Source organism: Balaenoptera acutorostrata, chromosome 16 (assembly GCF_949987535.1).
Source record: "Balaenoptera acutorostrata chromosome 16, mBalAcu1.1, whole genome shotgun sequence".
NCBI lineage: Eukaryota > Metazoa > Chordata > Mammalia > Artiodactyla > Balaenopteridae > Balaenoptera > Balaenoptera acutorostrata.
The window spans coordinates 176,270-196,501 of NC_080079.1; the positions used below are offsets into that span (position 1 = coordinate 176,270).

Consider the following 20,232-nt stretch of genomic DNA (forward strand, 5'->3'; position numbering starts at 1 on the left):
CGTCGGGCGCACGGCCACCACGGACGGGGCTGCGCGCTGGTGGTCACGCGAGGCTTGGGCCTTGGTGGCAAGGATGCAGCTGCCAGGGGCAGGGGTCCTGGGAGGTGGCGGGAGTGTGCCCCCACCCCCAGCCTGTTCCGTCAGCACTTGGCAGGTGGGCATCAGCCAGAGTGGGTCCTGATGGGGCCCTGGGGACAACGGGCGCCTTGGCAGCCAGGATGTGCACTGACCACCGACCCCCACAGCCACGCTCGGCCTCAAGTGTCACACTGCCCTGGGGACTCCAGCACCACCACGGGGCCACCACCACACAGGCCCCTAATTGGGAGCTCATTAAAAGTTGGTGGCAGGGCTCCCCGGGGTGGGAGCGTGGCCCACGCAGCGCTGCCACTTGTCTGGGAAAACACGAGGGCCACTTTCTGTTTGCTTCAATAAACTCTATTTTCCCAAATCTACTAACACTCTAGGAATTTGGAAGGTGCAGAAAGAAGGCTTTTCAACGCACAGATGAGTGTGAAGATGCGGCGTGTCACGTGTGCCCACTTGTCCACTTCTAGGGCTCACGTCACAGACACACAGCTGAGTCCTTGTTTCTTTTTTTGTTAATTGAGGTATATGGTTGACAAACAGGAAAGCTGTGCATGTTTAATGTACACATCTTGATGAGTTTGAAGATACCTGTCCATCCGTGAAACCATCACCATAAACTTCTCCGCTGCCTCTAAAAGTCCCCCCTCCTCTTTGTGTGATGAGAGTGTGTGACGTAAGAGGGTGCTCTTACGTAGCGTCTTCCGCCAGGCACGGTCCACGACTTCGCAAGCTCACTGAAGTTACTTCCCTCAACTGCTCCAGGTCTAACAACTGGATCTCCCATTCCTCCTATTATAACTAAAAGCCCTTGCAAACATACGTTGAGCAAAAGCTTTTTTCTGTATTTCTGATAATTTCCTTATGATAAAGAAGGGCAGTTCAAATCCGTAATTTCCCCCTGACAAGACCACTCAGGAGGTGACAAGGCCCAGAGGGTTGTTCTCAGAAAGGCCGACCCGGATGCTGAGCTGGGTACCTGAGGTCCTCTGCAGGCCTGGCCCCCCTGTGGTCTGAGGACCAGCCCCTTCTTCTCCGTGATGGGGATCCTGGTCTCTCCCAGCCGCCCCTGCCCCGGGAGTGAACGTAGGAAGTGTGGAAGATGCGGAGGACCCATAAGCATAGGGTTTTCATTCTAGTGACCTGTAATAATGGGGGGGGGGGAGTTAAGGAAGAGAGGCCAGAGGGAGAGTGTGCAGACACTCCTTTGTGGGGGGTAGGCGCCTGCCAATACAAGAGCGGCTTTGGTGGGAGCCCTGGAGTGGGGGGCAGGGAGGGTCCCGGAGCAGCCTTGAGGTGGGGGCGGGAGGGGCAGCCGCCCGAGGCTCTGCCACCCCGCGTTCACCAGGGAAGGGAGGGGGCAGCTCCTCTGGGCTAGATGCAGCCCCCGGGGCGCCAGAACCACCCGATGACATCCTGCAGATGCAGAAGGGGTCCACAGGGGAGGCTGGGAAGACCAGGAAAGGGCCGGAGGGTCGCACCCCACTGCCAGGCCCCAAAGCAAGCACAAAGCTGGCTCCCAGGGTCCCCACCCCGCCCCACACGCCCCACTTCCCTCTGGCGCCCTGAGTTGAGGAACAGGAAATCGGATCATGCACGAGTTTCCTGTGGCTGCGGAAGAAACTACCGCCAACCTAGTGGCCTACAGCAACAAAAAGTACTTCTGTGTCATAACTGGTATTTTGCAATTCCATACTACTTCATGGTCATTAGTTCCATTTTTCAAAGTGATACATAACTATATGCTCTTTTTAGGGAATTTGAACCACACAGAAGTATATAAAGAGTGAAAGTCCCGCTATACCGCCCCCCAGAAGTTACCCTTTGGTGAGAAACTTGCTCAACATTTTCCATGGATGCGTTTTGTTTTAACACCGAGGTGCTCACATCATCCTAGGCCATGCTTCCAGCCCTGCCCACCGACTTGCCTCTGTCCACATCCCCACCCAGGGGAGCGCCCCTCCACCAGGATCCCATCGGCGGGTGTTTGGGCCGCTTCCGATTTGTCTGATTGCAAACGTGATGTTCTGTATGTGTCTCCTGTGAAGCCACGTGTGACAAGGATTCCTGGGTCAAAAATAATGATGCCACCACCTGCCCTTTGAAAGTTTCTGCAACACAGCATTTCTTTCCATTGGTGACATCTTGATAAAGTGCCTCAAGAAAACCACGTATCTGTCATTCCCATCATGCCCTCCTGTTCTCACTGTCAGATCCACAGTCCTTCTCTGAAAGGAGTAACTGCTTGGTGTGCAGCAGGAGGGCAAAGCCAGATGCAGCGGGATTGGGGCCACAGGAGAGGGTGATGGTTATATGTAATAGCTGTGCCCACGTCCTGGAAATGCTCAAGAGTAGATAAAACTGGAAAGTGGCTATTAAAAAGATGCCAGAAATATTGTGCCTATTGAACATATTCCCAGATACATGAACTTTATTTTTTTTTAATATTTCTTTATTTGGCTGTGCCAGCTCTTAGTTGTGGCATGCGGTATCGTTTAGTTGCAGCATGCGAACTTAGTTGCGGCCTGTGGGATCTAGTTCCCTGACCAGGAATCGAACCCAGGCCCCCTGCGTTGGGAGTGCAGAGTCTTAGCCACTGGACCACCACTTCCTCCATGGAAATGGAGAGTCCCTGAACATTCCCTGAAGTATGCAAAATAGGGGGAACCACATGATATAAGTTTTAAACCCAAAGGGTGCTGAAACCATATGTAACTTGTTTTTAAATGTGTCTTTTAGGTTATTAGTCATTAAGAATATTGATCACTAGAGTAACTGATATGAATCTAGTGTGAGCAAATCTATCCAGATTAGTATGTTTGTGTATGCATGTGCTTCAGCTTTGGTTTAGTTTTAGGGAAATTCATTTTAAGTGAAGTAATTTACAGTGCAGACCTGCCTGTGTGTTTATAAGACTGTCTGTCAATAACTGTGTCTCGTCCAGCCCGTCCCTGACTGTGCAGATGGTGTCCGTGTGTCATAACTGTGTTTCCACGTCTGTACTTGAGTCTTGGGGTCAGATGTGTGAGTGTTTGTATGTGACAGAGAGTGTGGTGTGCATACCTTAAAGAATCAGTTCTCCCGTGATCTGCCCTCCTCCTGGCAACCCAGGGCCCTGCCAGGAAAATCCTCTGTGGTCTGGGGGGTGACGCTGTCCAGGGTGCTGGAGGCTCTGATAGCCAGTGCAGACAGAGCACCTCCCAGCCCGCCTTCAGGGCCCCCCATATCTCCCCCAGGGCCCAGGACGGCCAGGCTTCCATCTCGCCCCAGGGCACACCTGGGCTCCTGTGGCCTGGCTCACACCTGGGAACCCAGGACCATGGTCATCCCACACCCCACTTACTCCTCAGTTTCTGAGCTTGGTTCTGGCAGAACCAAACCCTGGCCCAGCCCACCTTACTCTGCTGATCTTCTGCCTGAGAACCTCAAAGAGTCTGAACCTCACTCTGTGACCTCCAGCTGCCTGAAGCCCGACGTCTCCCTCGAGATGCTTTGTGGCTGAACGAGCAACGGCTGGAGGTGAGGAGACCGGGCTTCTTCCAGGCTGGGTGGTCCTGCGTTTCCCTTCCCCAAGCCCAGTGTCTCCCCTGCGTCTTCCAGGTAGGGACGGGGAGGAAGGGACAGCGGGAGAAGGGCAGGAGGGAGGCCCATCGCCTTTGTGAACAACGGGGAATTAAAGACAAAACCTAGGGTCAGGCAGGCTCCAGCTGGTGGAGAAGATGGTGAAGAATGTCACTGAGAAACCTGAGCCTGGAAAATCACAACTTTTACAAAGAAGTGAAAGACTCAAGACAAAAACTGATTAGAATTAGTACTAAAGATATGCCTGGGCGTAAAGGGCATCCACTTCTTAAACACTTGTTCAGAAGTACAATTTTACAATGGAACTTGGGAAACACAGTCAACCATTTAGAGAATGCTGACACAGAAGAGAAGCAGCTGAGCAGATAGCAGAGAACAGAAAGCACTGTTCAAATATTGGAAAATTGATGTGGGGTGAGTGCCTACTTCAAACTATTCACAGTAATAAACTCCAGATATAAAATTTTGTGAAAGATGGAAGTCTTTGAAAATGAAAACACAACATAGAAGAAGCAGTGTGCCTAAAGGGAAATATATAGGTATAAACACCTACAGTTTTACAAGAAGAAAAATCTCAAACCAATAAAATTAAAACACAGTAAGGAACCAGAAGAAGAAGAGCAAATCTAACTCAAAGCCAGTGGAAAGGAGAAAATAATGAAACTCGAGTAGACACGTGAAATAGAGAACAGAAAACAATAGAGAGAATCAACAAAACCAAAAGTTGGTTCTTTGAGAAGATCAACAAAGTTGACAAACCTTTAGCTACACTGACTAAGGGAAAAAGAGAGATGCAACTAACTCAACCAGAAATGAAAGTGGGGACATCACTCCTGACCTTACAGAAATAAACAAGGGAGCACTATGAACAGTGGTATGCCAGATTAGAGGACCTAGATGAGAGGAACAATTTCCTAGACACACAAGTGCAAACACTGACCCAAGAAGAAATAGAAAATCTGAACAGACCTACAATAAGTAAAGAAATTGAATCAGTAATTCAATTCCTCCCAGCAGAGAAAAGCCCAGGACCAGATAGATGGCTTCACTAATTCTACCAGACAACTAAAGAAGAATCAACATCAATCCTTCTCAAAATCTTCCAAAAAACAGAAGGGGGGACACTTCCTAATGTGTTCTATGAGGCCAGCATGACCTGATAAGAAGGTCAGACAAAAACACACCACAAGAAATACACACTAACACCTACAAATACAGATGCAAAATCCTCAACAAAATACACAAGAACAAATCCAATAGCATATTAAAAGGTTATACACCATGACCAGCAGGATTTATCCCAGAAACGCAAGGGTGATTCAACATACAAAAATCAATATTTACACCACATCAATAGAATGTAAGGACACATAATCTACTCAACACAGGAAAACCATCTGACAAAATTCACCATCTTTTCATGATAAAAAATACTCAGGAAACTAGGTATCGAAAAGAACTTCGTCAACATGATAAAGAGCACTTATGAAAAACCAACGGTTGACATCATCATTGATGGTAAAACACTGCTAAGAGCAGGGCAAGGTGAGGATGCTGGCCTTCACACTGCAGTTCAGCACTGTGCTGTAAGCTCCAGCCAGAGTAAAATGGCAAGGAAATAAAGCACCCAACTTGGAAGGAAGAACTAAAAGTACCTCTGTTCCCAGATGGCATGATCCTTTATTAGAAAACCCCAAAGAATCTATACCCAAAAACTTACTAGGATTAATAAATGAATTCAGCAAAGTTTCAGAATACAAAATCAACACACAGAATCAGCTGTGTTTCTGAAATAGCAATGAACAATTCAAAATGGAAATTAAGAAAACAATTGCATTTATGATAGTATCCAAAAGAATAAAATATCTAGAAATAAATTTAACCAAGGAGGCGAAAGAAGACTGTACACTGAAGACTACAAAACAGTGTGGAAAAAAATTAATGAAAGCGTAAATAAAAGGAAAGACATCCCATGCTCATGGATTAGATGACTTAATATTGTTAACATGGCAATACTACTCCAAATGATCTACTGACTCAATGCAATCCCTATCAAAATTCTAATGGCCTTTTTTGCAAAACCGGAAAAGCTGGTTCTCAAACTAATACGGAATAGCCCCGAATAGCCAAAACAGTCTTGAAAAAGAACAAAGTCTTGTGACTCACACTTCCTGATTTCAAACCTTACAAAGCTATAGTAGCCAAAACAGTGTGGGCTCGCATAAGGATAGATGTATAGACCAACAGAATAGACTTGATAGTCAAGAAGTAAACCCATACATCTATGGTCAGTCGATTTTTGACAAGGGTACCAAGACCATTCAATGGGAAAGAATAGTCTCTTCAACAAATGGGATCTCCATCTTCAGAAGAATGGAGTCAGACCCCCACCTCTCACAAGATATAAAAATTAACTCAAAATGGATCAACAATGAAAATATGTGTTAAAACCATAAAACTCTTAAAAGAAAACATGTGAGTAAATCTTTATGACCTTGGATTTGGCAAAGGATTCTTAGATAAAACACCAAAAGTAAGAGCAACAAAAGAAAAAAAAATAGATGAATTGGAATTCATAAAAATCAAAAACTTTTGTGCATCAAAGAACACTATCAAGAAAGTGAAAACAGTCCCTCCCATCAGGAAGCTTGCACAAGCCTCTTAGATAGCCTCATCTACCAGAGGGCAGACAGCAGAAACAACAAGAACTACAATCCTGCAGCCTGTGGAATGAAAACCACATTCACAGAAAGCTAGACAAAATGAAAAGGCAGAGGACTATGTACCAGATGAAGGAAAAAGATAAAACCCCAGAAAAATAACTAAATGAAGTGGAGATAGGCAACCTTCCAGAAAAAGAATTCAGAATAATGACAGTGAAGATGATCCAGGACCTCAGAAAAAGAATGGAGGCAAAGACCGAGAAGATGCAAGAAATGTTTAACAAAGACCTAGAGGAATTAAAGAACAAACAGAGATGAACAATACAATAATTGAAATGAAAAATACACTAGAAGGAATCAATAGCAGAATAACTGAGGCAGAAGAATGATAAGTGACTTGGTGGAATTCACTGCCGCAGAATAGAATAAAGGAAAAAGAATGAAAAGAAATGAAGACAGCCTAAGATACCTCTGGGACAACATTAAACGCACCAACATTTGCATTACAGGGGTCCAAGAAGGAGAAAAGAGAGAGAAAGGACCCAAGAAAATATTGGGAGAGATTATAGTCAAAAAATTCCCTAACATGGGAAAGGAAACAGCCACCCAAGTCCAGGAAGCACAGAGAGTCCCAGGCAGGATAAACCCAAAGAGAAACACACTGAGACACATAGTAATCAAATTGATAAAAATTAAAGACAAAGAAAAATTATTAAAAGCAACAAGGGAAAAACAACAAATAACATACAAGGGAACTCCCATAAGGTTAACAGCTGATTTCTCAGCAGACACTCTACAAGCCAGAAGGGAGTGGCATGATATATTTAAAGTGATGAAAGGGAAGAATCTACAACCAAGATTACTCTACCCGGCAAGGATCTCATTCAGATTCGACAGAGAAACCAAAAGCTTCATAGACAAGCAAAAGCTAAGAGAATTCAGCACCACCAAACCAGCTCTACAATGAATGCTAAAAAGAACTTCTCTAAGTGGGAAACACAAGAGAAGGAAAGGACCTGCAAAAACAAACCCAAAAGCAGCCACATAGCACAGGGAGATCAGCTCGGTCCTTTGTGACCACCTAGAGGGGTGGGATAGGGAGGGTGGGAGGGAGACACAAGAGGGAGGAGATATGGGGATATATGTATATGTATAGCTGATTCACTTTGTTATATAGCACTAACTAACACACCATTGTAAAGCAATTATACTCCAATAAAGATGTTTAAAAAAAAAAAAAAAAGGATGAAATACCTAGGAATAAACCTACCTAAGGAGACAAAGACCTGTACTCAGAAAACTATAAGACACTGATGAAAGAAATCAAAGATGACAGAAACAGATGGAGAGATATACCATGTTCTTGGATTGGAAGAATCAATATTGTGAAAATGACTATACTACCCAAAGCAATCTACAGATTCAATGCAATCCCTATCAAATCACCAATGGCATTTTTTACAGAACTGGAACAAAAAATCTTAAAATTTGTATGGAGACAAAAAAGACCCTGAATAGCCAAAGCAATTTTGAGGGAAAAAAATGGAGCTGGAGGAATCAGACTCCCTGACTTCAGACTATACTACAAAACTATAATAATCAAGGCAATATGGTACTGGCACAAAAACAGAAATATAGATCAATGGAACAGGATAGAAAGCCCAAAGATAAACCCATGCACCTATGGTCAACTAATCTATGACAAAGGAGACAAGGATATACAATGGAGAAAAGACAGTCTCTTCAATAAGCAGTGCTGGGAAAACTGGACAGCTACATGTAAAAGAATGAAATTAGAACACTCCCTAACACCATACACAAAAATAAACTCAAAATGGATTAAAGACCTAAATGTAAGGCCAGACACTATCAAACTCTTAGAGGAAAACATAGGCAGAACACTCTATGACATAAATCACAGCAAGATCCTTTTTGACCCACCTCCTAGAGAAATGGAAATAAAAACAAAAATAAACAAAAGCCTAAAAGCTTTTGCACAGCAAAGGAAACCATAAACAAGACCAAAAGACAACCCTCAGAATGGGAGAAAATATTTGCAAATGAAGCAACTGACAAAGGATTAATCTCCAAAATTTACAAGCAGCTCATGCAGCTCAACATCAAAAAAACAAACAACCCAATCCAAAAATGGGCAGAAGACCTAAATAGACATTTCTCCAAAGAAGATATACAGATTGCCAACAAACAGATGAAAGAATGCTCAACATCTTTAATCATTAGAGAAATGCAAATCAAAACTACAATGAGATATCACCTCACACAGGTCAGAATGGCCATCATCAAAAAATCTAGAAACAATAAATGCTGGAGAGGGTGTGGAGAAAAGGGAACATTCTTGCAGTGTTGGTGGGAATGTAAATTGATACAGCCACTATGGAGAACAGTATGGAGTTTCCTTAAAAAACTAAAAATGGAACTACCAAACAACCCAGCAATCCCACTACTGGGCATATACCCTGAGAAAACCATAATTCAAAAAGAGTCATGTACCAAAATGTTCATTGCAGCTCTATTTACAATAACCAGGACATGGAAGCAACCTAAGTGTCCATCAACAGATGAATGGATAAAGAAGATGTGGCACATATATACAGTGGAATATTACTCAGCCATAAAAAGAAACGAAATTGACTTATTTGTAGTGAGGTGGATGGACCTAGAGTCTGTCATACAGAGTGAAGTAAGTTAGAAAGAGAAAAACAAATACTGTATGCTAACACATATATATGGAATCTAAGAAAGAAAAAAAAAAAAGGTCATGAAGAACCTAGGGGCAAGACGGGAATAAAGACACAGACCTACTAGAGAATAGACTTGAGGATATGGGGGGGGGGGAAGGGTAAGCTGGGACAAAGTGAGAGAGTGGCATGGACATATATACACCACCAAACGTAAAATAGATAGCTAGTGGGAAGCAGCCGCATAGCATAGGGAGATCAGCTCGGTGCTTTGTGACCACCTAGAGGGGTGGGATAGGGAGGGTGGAAGGGAGGGAGACTCAAGAGGGAAGAGATATGGGAACATATGTATATGTATAACTGATTCACTTTGTTATAAAGCAGAAACTAACACACCATTGTAAAGCAATTATACTCCAATAAAGATGTTAAAAAAAAAAAAAAAGAATTACCATACAAGCCAGCAATCCCACTACTGGGCATATACCCAGAGAAAACCATAATTCAAAAAGACACATGTGCCCCAATGCTCATTGCAGTTTGATTTACAATAGTCAGGTCATGGAAGCAACCTAAATGTCCATCAACAGATGATTGGATAAACAAGATGTGGCACATATATACAGTGGAATATTACTCAACCATAAAAAGAAACGAAACTGAGTTATTTGTAGTGAGGTGGATGGACTTAGAGCCTGTCATACAGAGTGAAGTAAGTCAGAAAGAGAAAAACAAATACCATATGCTAACACATATATATGGAATCTAAAAAAAAAAAAATGGTTCTGAAGAACCTAGGGGCAGGACAGGAATAAAGACGCAGATGTAGAGAATAGACTTGAGGACATGGGGAGGGGGAAGGGTAAACTGGGACGAAGTGAGAGAGTGGCATGGACTTATAAATACTACCAAGTGTAAAATAAATAACTAGTGGGAAGCAGCCACATAGCACAGGGAGATCAGCTTGGTCCTTTGTGACCACCTAGAGGGGTGGGATAGTGAGGGTGGGAGGGAGACGCAAGAGGGAGGACATATGGGGATATATGTATATGTATAGCTGATTCACTTTGTTATAAAGCAGAAACTAACACACCATTGTAAAGCAATTATACTCCAATAAAGGTGTTAAAAAAAAAAAACTAAGGAAATCCAACTAAAGTATGGACTTTAGTTGATAATAATGTATCAATATTGGTTCATGAATTGTAACAAACGTACCCCACACTAATGTAAGATATTAGCATTAGGGGAAATTGGGTATGGGGTGTATGGGAACTGTCTGTACTAAATTTGCAACGTTTCTGTAAATCTAAAACTGTTCTAAAATAACTGAAAAATTAAGAACTTTTGTTCATCAAAAGACATCTTAAAGGAACTGAGAAAAGCTATAAACTGGGGAAAGATATTTGCAAAACATGGTAAAAATTTAAAAACACTAATGAAGTGAATCAAAGATGAACCAAAAAATGAAGAGATAGACCATGTTCATGGATTGGAAGATTCAATATTGTAAAGATGTTCATTCTCACCAAACTGATCTAGATTCAATGCAATTCCAGTAAAAATTACAACAGAATTTTTTTCATAGAAATCAAGTAGCTGAATCTAAAATTTATGGAAAAGCTAAGGAACTAAAAGAGTCACAAAGCTACTTTGAAGAACAAGAACAGTCAGAGCACTCACATCAGCTGGTTTCAAGCCTATAAAGCTGTCGTAATCAAGGCAGTGCGGTATCAGAGAGAGGACAAACTTAGAGACAAATGGAACAGAACAGAATCCAGAAATAGACCCATGAACACAGATCACTTACCAATACAGGCCCATATTCTAGAGCATAAAATAAATCTCAAACTCTAAAAGATTCAAAATTATGCAAAGTATGCTCTCTGATTACAATGAAATTAAAATATCTGGAGAAATATCTCCAGAAAATCTCCAAATATTTGGAAATTAAATAACACTCTTCCAGACAACCATGGTCTATCTATATAATGGAACAGGCACAGACACCCTGGACATACCTCAAAAACATGCTGACAGAAGCCAGAGACAAAAGAGGGGATATTGGGTGGTTCTGTTTCTCTTACATTCTAGAAAAAAACAGAATTAATCTATGAAGAAAAGAATCAGAACAGTGGTTGCCTCGAAGTGGGGGATTGAGGGTTAACTGGGAAGGGGCATGCTTCTGGCATGAAGGAAGTTTGTATCTTGATGAGGTGCAGGTTCCATGCATGTGTGCATTCGTCAAAACTCATCAAACTTAACACTTAAGGTCTGTGCACTTCTCTGTGTAAATTACACCTCAATAAAGAAATTTAGAAAAGGATATGAAGAGAACTCCTGCAAATCAATAAGTAAAAGGTGGCACCATGGAGAGAAACGGGCAAAAGACACACACACACACACACACACACACACACACACAGAGGCATCTCACAGAAGCAGAAACACTAACTGACATTAACCGTATCAAGAGAAGCAGGGAAAGACAATTCACAGTGAGATGCTATTTTTACCCTCTAAATTGGCAAATATTAGGAAATCCACCACACCATCTGTTGGAGAGGATGTAGTTCAATGGTAGGAGTGTAATCACTACAGCCACTTTGAGGAAAGAACTTGGCATTTTCTTGCAGTTGCGTGTGAAGTTCAGCCCCAGCACTCGCATTCGTAGGGGTAGCTGCAAGAGAAACACTGGCACCCAGCTCTCAGGAGCTGTGCACAAAGAACAAATTCACGAATCATGAGGCAGACACGATAGAATGTTACTGCACAGGTGTCAGAATGAATGCAGTACAGCTACCAAAAAGAGTAAGAATCTTAGCAACAAAAAAAGCAAGACCCAGAAGACAGCATGTAGCATGACACCCTTTGTTATGACGTTTGAATACGAGCAAAACTAAGCAGTGTGTTATCTATAATTAAAATGCTTTAGGCAGCAGGGGAACCCCTGCGAGTGGCCGCTCTGAGAGGGAAGGAGGGGTGGCAGAGGGGAGGAACTAAGGTCACTTATTAGCCACTGTGTAGGTCTTGAGTGGAGAGCAGGTTTACAAGAGTCCCTTACCTTATTTTATACAAACGAATAAATAAATGCTCTGCACGGAGAAGAAATAGAACGAATGCTCTCGGGAAGCAGCCCCTCCCCTTTGGACCTCAGGGAAGGGCCTTGGGACTGGGAGCTGGTCTCAGGCGTCACCAGGGCCAGGGAACCTGGAGGGCAGGTAACAGGCCAGGCTCTATGTGTCCCATGGGGAAGGCGGGACGCCCCCCCCCCCTTACATCATATCCCTCCTCACAGTCCCGCCATGGACCCTGAGAGTCCCCCTGCGGTGAGAATTTGCAGTTAGCGTCCTCCGGAAGACAGGGCTGGGGGGCAAGGCCTCTAATGAGCCCCGTAAAAGCCACCTCCGCCCTGAGGCAGCAGGACCCAGTGAGATGCGGCACTTCCCCTAGACTCTCCCTGGAGACCTTCTGCGAGAGGAGGGGTCGGGTGGGTTGGCAGTGACCTTGGTCTTGAGGCAAAGGGCCTGGGGCTGTTACGAGGGCAGCACCTTCTGGGTGCCCCCAACACCTGCCACCAAGTTGCACAGCATAGACAGCAGGGCATGGGCTCCTGGAACCCCCAGCCCTGATGCCCTGTGTCCAAGCTGGCCCACCAACCCCGGTTCTGCAGCCCCTTCTCAGGCCCAGCCTCTTCTGCCGCATCGCTGACGGGTCTCACATCGCCAGGGATTGGGGCACAGTCCTCAGTGCCTCTGCACCCCCCACCAGCTCTGAGCCCTCCTGCAGCCCCTCCCCATGGGGCTGGGCACCGGGCGCTATCAGTGGGGGTCTCCGAGCCCCTTCGCGGTGAGCCAGGAGCAGCCGCCAGCTCAGCCCCGGCGCAGGGAAGGTAAACGTAGGAGGAACCGGCTGAGGGTCACCCAAGAAGTACACCTGCCGGCAGGAATCGCCCTCCACCTCCAGCGCGGCCCCTGGTCCTGCTGGACAGACCCCGACCTCGCAGAGTGGGGGAGGGGCTGGAGAGGAGCTGAGGCCCCAGGAGCCCCTCGCCCACCAGTGGGGAGCACTCGCCGGCTCTGCCCCAGCCCGCCACACCTCCCTGCCGCTCGCCCATCCATCAGACACCCGACTCCTGGGCGTCCTGGCACAAAAGTCCCCAACTGCGCGGCCCTTGAAAGGCTCTGAGTGGACCAAGTCCACCATCCCCCAAAGGCCACTTTGATGTTCAGAAAACACAGGATAAAGACCTCAGGCCGCTTCAGGGAGAGTCACGTGGGGACACCAAAAGTGGGGGTGAACCCTCCCGCCCCACCCCCAGCCCTGCAAACCCCTGGCCCAGGTTTTGCTCACCCCTGGGGAGCCGCTGGCCATCTGATGGAAGTGCTGTCCTTCCGGAGGCGTGAGGGGCCCCGGCCAGAGAGCAGCGTGGAGCAGCCGTCCCTGGGGGCCCACGCGGAGGAGGCCAGGGACGAGCCCAGACGCACAGCCTAAGACGGCACACCAGGCAGGCAGAACGGGTCTTCTCTCCTGCTCTGTGCACACATACACCTGCGTGTGAGTGTGTGTGCATGTACCTGGGGGGGTGTGCAGGAGTGCACCTGTGTGTGTGTGTGTGTGTGCACGGGCACACGCACTCCCACGCCTGTCCGTGTACCTGGTGCTCACACAGGGAACAGTACGCACCTGAGAGCATCCACATGAGTGTGGAGGTAAGAGGTGTGTCTGCGCGCACTGGTGTGCAGGCGCCGAGGCCCCCTTGCCAGGTGTTGGCTCGGGGCGAGGTGCGTGCTGGGCTGAGAGGGGGTCAGCGCTGCAGCAGCTTTGAGAAGGGTTACAGTGCCCCCATGCAGCTCTCACGACCCGGCCCCCTGCCCAGCACACATCACACCTGCATCTCTCCGCTGTTCAGGGTACTCAGAAGTGACGCCCCTGCCAGGGAGGGCTATGAGAGACTCCACCAACTCCACTGAGGCTTTGGTGACAGATGTCATCCTGCTGGGCTTCCCTGAGCTGTGCCACCTTCAGGAACTGCTGCTCGGGTCATTCTTCACGATCTACATGGTGACTGTCCTGGAGAACCTGGTCATCGTGGTGACCATCAGAGCCAGCCGTCCACTGCACACACCCATGTACTACTTCCTGGCCAACCTGTCGGTGCTGGAGACCCTCTACACCTCGGTCACCATCCCCAAGCTGCTGGCTGGCCTCCTGGTCTCAGCGAGGACCATCTCCTTCTCAGGCTGCCTCACCCAGCTGTTCCTCTTCCTCTCCCTTGGCTCCTCTGAGTGCTTGCTCCTGGCCACCATGGCCTGTGACCGGTACCTGGCCATCTGTCACCTGCTGCACTAGCCGGCCATCATGGACTCGAGGCTCTGCTGAGTCTGGCCCTCAGCGCCTGGCTGGGTGGCTTCCTGGTCTCCTTTGTGTCCACGGCTCTCACCTCCTGCCTCAGGCTCTGAGGCCCCAACGTCCTCAACAACTTCTTCTGTGACATCTCACCCCTGCTGCAGCTCTGCTGCTCCAGCACCGTCACCATCGAAGTGCTGGACTTCAGTTAATGAAGAATGGCCGAAAAATCACAGCCTTTGTACCCAGTGATGGTTGTTTGAACTTTATTGAGGAAAATGATGAAGTTCTGGTTGCTGGATTTGGTCGCAAAGGTCATGCTGTTGGTGACATTCCCGGAGTCGTCTTGTAGGTCGTCAAAGTAGCCAATGTCTCTCTTTTGGCCTTAATGCAAAGGTTAGAAGAAAGGACCAAGATCGTAAGTTTTGATGGTGACGGCACGATAGTAATACATTTTCACATGCAAAAAACACCCCAAAAAACAAAAAACAAAATTAAGAAATGAAATGCTTTGTCTTCTCCTTCTGAGAAAATCGTGAGCGTTCTTCTCCCTTGGTGCAGCAGTGAGTAAAGTACGTCCACGTACTCGACAATGTTGAAACCGCCTGGACCCAAGTGGTGCTGACCTGCTTTTGATGTACTGTTGGGCTCAGTGGCTAATATTTTATTTAGATTTTTCATGTTGATATTTAAACATAAAATAGTCTAAATATTTTTCTGTGCTTCCCTTATATATTTTAAGAGAACAGGTTTAGGGTCTCATAAAAGGGTTAATTAAGCCTCAACCCGTGGCTCTTCCTACGTGGTGCCCTTGGTTCTCCTTCTCTCTCCTCCGAACAACTACCTGTCAGACTCAGAGCCCAAAACTGTGCCCTTTCTCTCATAGTTGCCATCTGTTTGCTGTTCATCCGGAGAAATTTCCTTAACTTTATAATGCAATTCTCCTGGTTGCTTTTCAGAGGTTCTTTCTTAGCCTCGGCCTCTGTCACAGCATCCTGTTCTGATATAAATAGCATCCCCCCCAGCTTTTCTGAGCCTATGAATTGGAGTATTTTTTGTTTGTTTCTTAGGTTTTCTTCTAATTCCTCAAACTTCTTGAGCCTTCTTTTTTCCCCCCATTTCTTTACCTTGGTCTTTCTCTGTTGTGTTGCAGACTTTCTGTCTTCGAATGCCTGATAAACGCTGTTTGCTGTTCATACTTTAAAACGAAGCGGCGGGAAGGCTGCCTGGAAGTTCCCTGTGTTCGGCGGACCCTTGAGAATGAGGCGGCAGGGACGGGCCATCGGGCTGGGGACCCTCTAAGTGCAGGTGACGGAAAGCACTCATCCAGAGAAGGTCCACGGCGTCAGCTGTGGCGCTGCCTGACCCGGGAGGTCGAGGGGGCACAGGGCCCGCCTCACCTGCCCTCGGGCCCCATGCGAAGGCTCCACGCGGGTGACGGGTCCTCGCATGCAACGGCTCCAGGCTCAGCCTCCCGCGGAAGGAGAGCGGCCTCTCTCAGCAGCTCAGAGCACGGCCAGGAGCCCTACACTGGGAAGCAGGCCCACGTGGCCAGGAAGAGCCACAGGGCATGCCGCATCCCCTCACCAGACCAGGGGAGGGGGCAGTCACAGTCAGACCCCCATGGGCCGAGCATAAGAGAGGGCTGGCTCCCCAGGGCACACACGTGGATGCTTTGACCGGAACAGGGAAAGGACGCTGAGAGGCCAAAGCGGCAGCTGTCCCCAGCAGGCCCCACACCGCGCCGGGGCTTCCAGGCGCTTCCTGACCCCGTCAGAGAAACGCCCTTGTTTCCTTGGGGTGAGCAACACGCTGGGGGCCGTTCTGTGCCTAGGACCGGGGGAGGGGGGGCTCGACCTGAGAATGCAAACCTTGGACGAACCCCCATTGCCGTCCCCACCCCTCCCACCATCCGTCACCACAGCAGCCCGATCCCTGAGGCTGGGCGGGAGGCTCTCTCCTCGGCCGCTGCCCCTCTGGCCCAGGTGGCATTTGAAACCCACAGGCCCTGAGATTGCCCAGGAGAACGTGTGGAGCGGCGGTGCTGAGACTCCAGGGACCACGAGGGTCTGATGGAAGCTGAGAGATCGAATCACATAACAACCCTCTGAAGTTCAGGAGGTCCCTGTGCCCACCCCCAACACCATCAAGAGGGCCTGGTGTCCCCAGGTGGAGTGGCTGGGGTGAAGGCCTAGAGTCATGGGTGGAGGGGAAGAGATTCCAGAGGACAAACCAGCCTTGGAAAGCAAGACAGCACCATTTCAGACGTGGTCCCAGAGTCCAGTCCGGCCGGGACTGGGGAGGCCCGCTGGCTTGGGCAGTCGGGTTACCGATGGCGGGGCTACCTGAGGACCCCGAACAGTGGGCACTGAAGGGCGGGAGGAGGGGGGCCCACGAGGGGGTGCTCCTCTGAGACTCGGACACCATGGGGCCCTGGAGAGCCGTCCTCCCCTCTCTGTGCACCGCGGCCAGGAGCTCAGGGTCCGACGTCGCGTTCTGTGGTCCCTGTGTCTGGGACACACCCACCCCGGGAAGGATGGAAATGAGGAACCGGAGAGGGTGGGGTGGGAGAGGTTAGGGTTTGGGGCGGGTGGGGTGGGATGGAGTGTGGGAAGGTGGCGGTGTGCGCACTGGGCGCTGAAGACAGCGGGGCAGACTGTCCTGTCGACAGACAGGACGGGGTTGCGGGGGGGGGGGGGGCGGGGGGCGGGGAGAGAGGACGGGGGCCGCTAGGACGGGGTGCTGGGCAGCGAGAGGGGCTGCGCCTCCGAGCGCCTGCCTTTATCTCCTCCCTTCCGTCTCCCGGGGGATGCGCCTCGGCGTCTGCCCACCCCCAAGTCTAGGGCGGAGGCCTCACGCAAAAGCCAGGCTCCGCGGTCGGCGCTTGGCGCTCGGCGCCCCGTGCAGTCTCCGCCGCAGCTCCTTCCTTCCCGCTCGGCAGCGGTCCCTGGAGCGGCCGCCGCGGTTCCGAGCGAGGCCCGTGGCTGGTAAGGCCGGGCGGCGGAATGTGGGCGCGCACCGGGAGGCTGGGACTGGCGCCCGCCGGGCTAGAAATGAAGACGCAGCGAGGGGCCGACAGGGCCCGGGCGGAGGGTGGAGCCGCCGGCAGGTGGTCGCGTCCCGGTGCCCCGGCCCAGCAGCTGAGCCAGGCGGTGGGTGAGGGGTGGAGCGCGAGGCAGAAGCGGGCGGGAGGCGACCCTAAGCTGGGTCCGGGCCTGCGGCGGTGGGGCGGGGTCCGCACAGTGTGACCAGCCCGCGAGGCCTGAACCGGCTCTGGCCCCGCGCAGCCCTGGAAGGGGCCGGGAGGGCCGGGCCGAGTCTCACCGTTGGTCCGTTCTCCAGACCCCGATCTGCTTCCTTGGGGGCCCTCGGTCCCTGAGACCCCAGGGTGGCCTCCGGTCCTGCCGAGCCCTGGAGGCCTGAGTCGGCCCTTCCAGAGCAGCCCAGAATACGGAGCCCCCTCCCCAGGCCTGAGCGCCCCCCGCCCACCGGAGGATGCTCACCACCGCCCATTCTTTGCCCCCACTCCACCCCCCCCCCAAGTGCAGAATAACCCGCAGGTGCAGAACCCTCTCACCCCCTCCCGCCCCTTCCCAGTTACTGAGCAAGAGCCCACGCCCTCCCCAGGCCTGAGTCCCTAATCCTCCGGCATTAAAACCCCTGTCTCTCAGCCCACGCCAGCCTGGGCGGGTAGTGCTCCAAGGTGCTGGGGCCCCATGTACCACCAAATGCTGAGCCCCTGTCCCCAGGCCCCGGGCGCCCTGGGTCTCGCGGAAGCTGAGGTCCCTTCCTCCGTCCTCCCGCAGGTTTCGCTCCACGAAGATGAACTGGACTGCCGCCGCGTGCTGGGCTCTGCTGCTAGCGGCCACCTTCCTCTGCGACAGCGGCGCGGCCAAGGGCGGCCGTGGCGGGGCTCGCGGCAGCGCCCGGGGTGGGCTGCGCGGGGGCGCGCGCGGGGCCTCGAGGGTGCGCGTGAGGCCTGCGCCCCGCTACGCCGGCTCCTCGCTGCGCGTGGCCGCAGGAGCGGCGGCAGGGGCAGCGGCGGGGGCAGCCGCAGGCCTGGCGGCGGGCTCGAGCTGGAGGAGGGCCGCGGGGCCCTGGGAGCATGGCCCGGAGGACGACGAGGACGGCGCACCCGGTGGCAACGGAACGAACCGAAGCGTCTACAGCTACCGGGCGTGGACTTCGGGTGCGGGGCCCACGGGCGACCCTCACCTCTGCCTGCTGCTGGGCGGCGCCCTGGGCGCCCTGGGGCTGCTGCGGCCCTAGGCCGGGCTGGGCTCGGGGGCCAGATTTGCCCCCAGCCCACGCCCGCCCCGCGGGCCACGGCAGAGGCTGCCCAGCACTGAGCGCCCCTTGCCTCCACTGTCCAAGGCCTCTGAGCCCAGAGGAGCTGCGTGGCCAACTCCCGACAGTCCAGCAGCCTCTCCTCCTGTGACCCAGAGGCACCTCCTGTTCCCCCTCCTGCCTGATCCCCTCCCCAGCCTCCGCACCTCCCACCCTACCAGGGGCCCAGTGGCCCACCAGCTCCAGGATGCCCTGCCTGCCCCTTGGAGGTGAGGGTCCTCCGCAGCCAGAAAGGCAGGTGTCCTGAGGCTCCTGCACCGTCCTGGCCAGCTGACCCCCACTCTACAAGCTGTTCAGGCCACTCGAGCTCCCCTGACCCCACCTGGACACTTGAGCAGTGTGGACAGTGCCGACCACCAGGCAGAGAGGTGGGCCCTCAGGCTGGGCTGGCTCTCCCACAGCCCTGAGGACGTGGTGGCCTCGCCCCCAGAAACAGCCCCAGTGGACCAAAGGCCTTGAGGATTCGGGGGAGAGGAGAGGTTTCCCTCGCAGGCTGCAGTGTGCTGCCTGCCTGTCCAGAAAGGAGGGGGGCCACATCTGTGGATTAGTGAGCCCAGACGTGGCCCCGTGGTTCTCCAGATGGCTCCCAGGATACCCTCGCCCACAGGAACTGCCCACGCCTTGCCCCTGCCCTCGGGCCCAGGGCCCATGTCCCCCTCTGGGCAGACGCTTTGCGAGACCCGCCACCAGGGGCTCCCTTAAAGCCACTTTGCTCTGACTTGAAACAAGTCACATAACTCTTCTTGGACCTATTTTGGAAGAAAAAAAAAAATCTGTTTAAACTTCAAGAGCGTTCCATTCGCTCTGAGCTCCAGGTCCACGTTCCGGGATAAGAGCCCCGCCTGCACTCGGGGACGGCAGCTGTGGCAGGCAGCCCCTCGGAAGCTGAGGGCGAGGTGGACCGGAGGAGCCGGGGCTCCAGTCAGACCCACGGCCGGCATGGCCACAAGGCAGGGCCCAGCACCCAGCAAGTACCACCAGATGTGAGGGCACCTGTCCAGCAGAAGAAAGCCCAGGAGAAGCTGAGCTTCCGCCACACCCCGAGGGCTGTCACAACGAGGCCAGAGCGGCCTCTGAAGAAACCACAGGGCGCGTCCTGACAAGGGTTTGCCGCTGGCACCCAACACCCGCGCGGAAGGCCAGCCTTTCATCTCTCAGGTGCCTTTCCCTCAAGCCGCCAGCCTGCTCCGCTGGCCATGAGCTCAGCCTGGGGCCCCAGCTCTTTCACATGTCCTCTGGCTTGGATGGCCTCTTGTCCCTCAGAAGGGCGGCTCCGGGGCCTGGCTTCCGGCTCAGGCTCTCCTGCGCTCAGCAGGAGCCTACCCGGCAGGGCTGCCTCCACAATCTGCCCTCGCCCGCCCCTGGGCTGCAGGGCCTTTGGGCTCAGCTGATGGACGCCAGTGCCAAGACCAGCATCTCCCAGGAGCCGTGCCACCTCTGCTCTCCCACAGCTGGCACTCGGCTCTGGTTACAGTGAAGGTCTCCAGATTATCCGCGGGACCTGG

General features: G+C 51.2%; 1 protein-coding gene and 1 pseudogene across 1 annotated transcript; both read left to right on the forward strand.

Annotated features, from left to right (window-relative positions):
* The first annotated feature begins 1,679 nt into the window (after nt 1–1,679).
* On the forward strand, nt 1,680–17,540 carry LOC103016395 (uncharacterized; annotated as a pseudogene).
* On the forward strand, nt 17,116–18,736 carry SPRN (shadow of prion protein). Its single transcript, XM_057531125.1, has 2 exons — nt 17,116–17,367; nt 18,187–18,736. The coding sequence occupies exon 2, from the start codon at nt 18,203–18,205 to the stop codon at nt 18,647–18,649; it is 447 nt and encodes a 148-aa protein (XP_057387108.1). The 5' UTR covers nt 17,116–17,367; nt 18,187–18,202; the 3' UTR covers nt 18,650–18,736.
* Nucleotides 18,737–20,232: the final 1,496 nt, after the last annotated feature.

Excerpts from the sequence above, each read along its gene's own strand:
- SPRN (XM_057531125.1), top strand. The coding sequence starts at position 18,203 with ATGAACTGGACTGCCGCCGCGTGCTGGGCTCTGCTGCTAGCGGCCACC.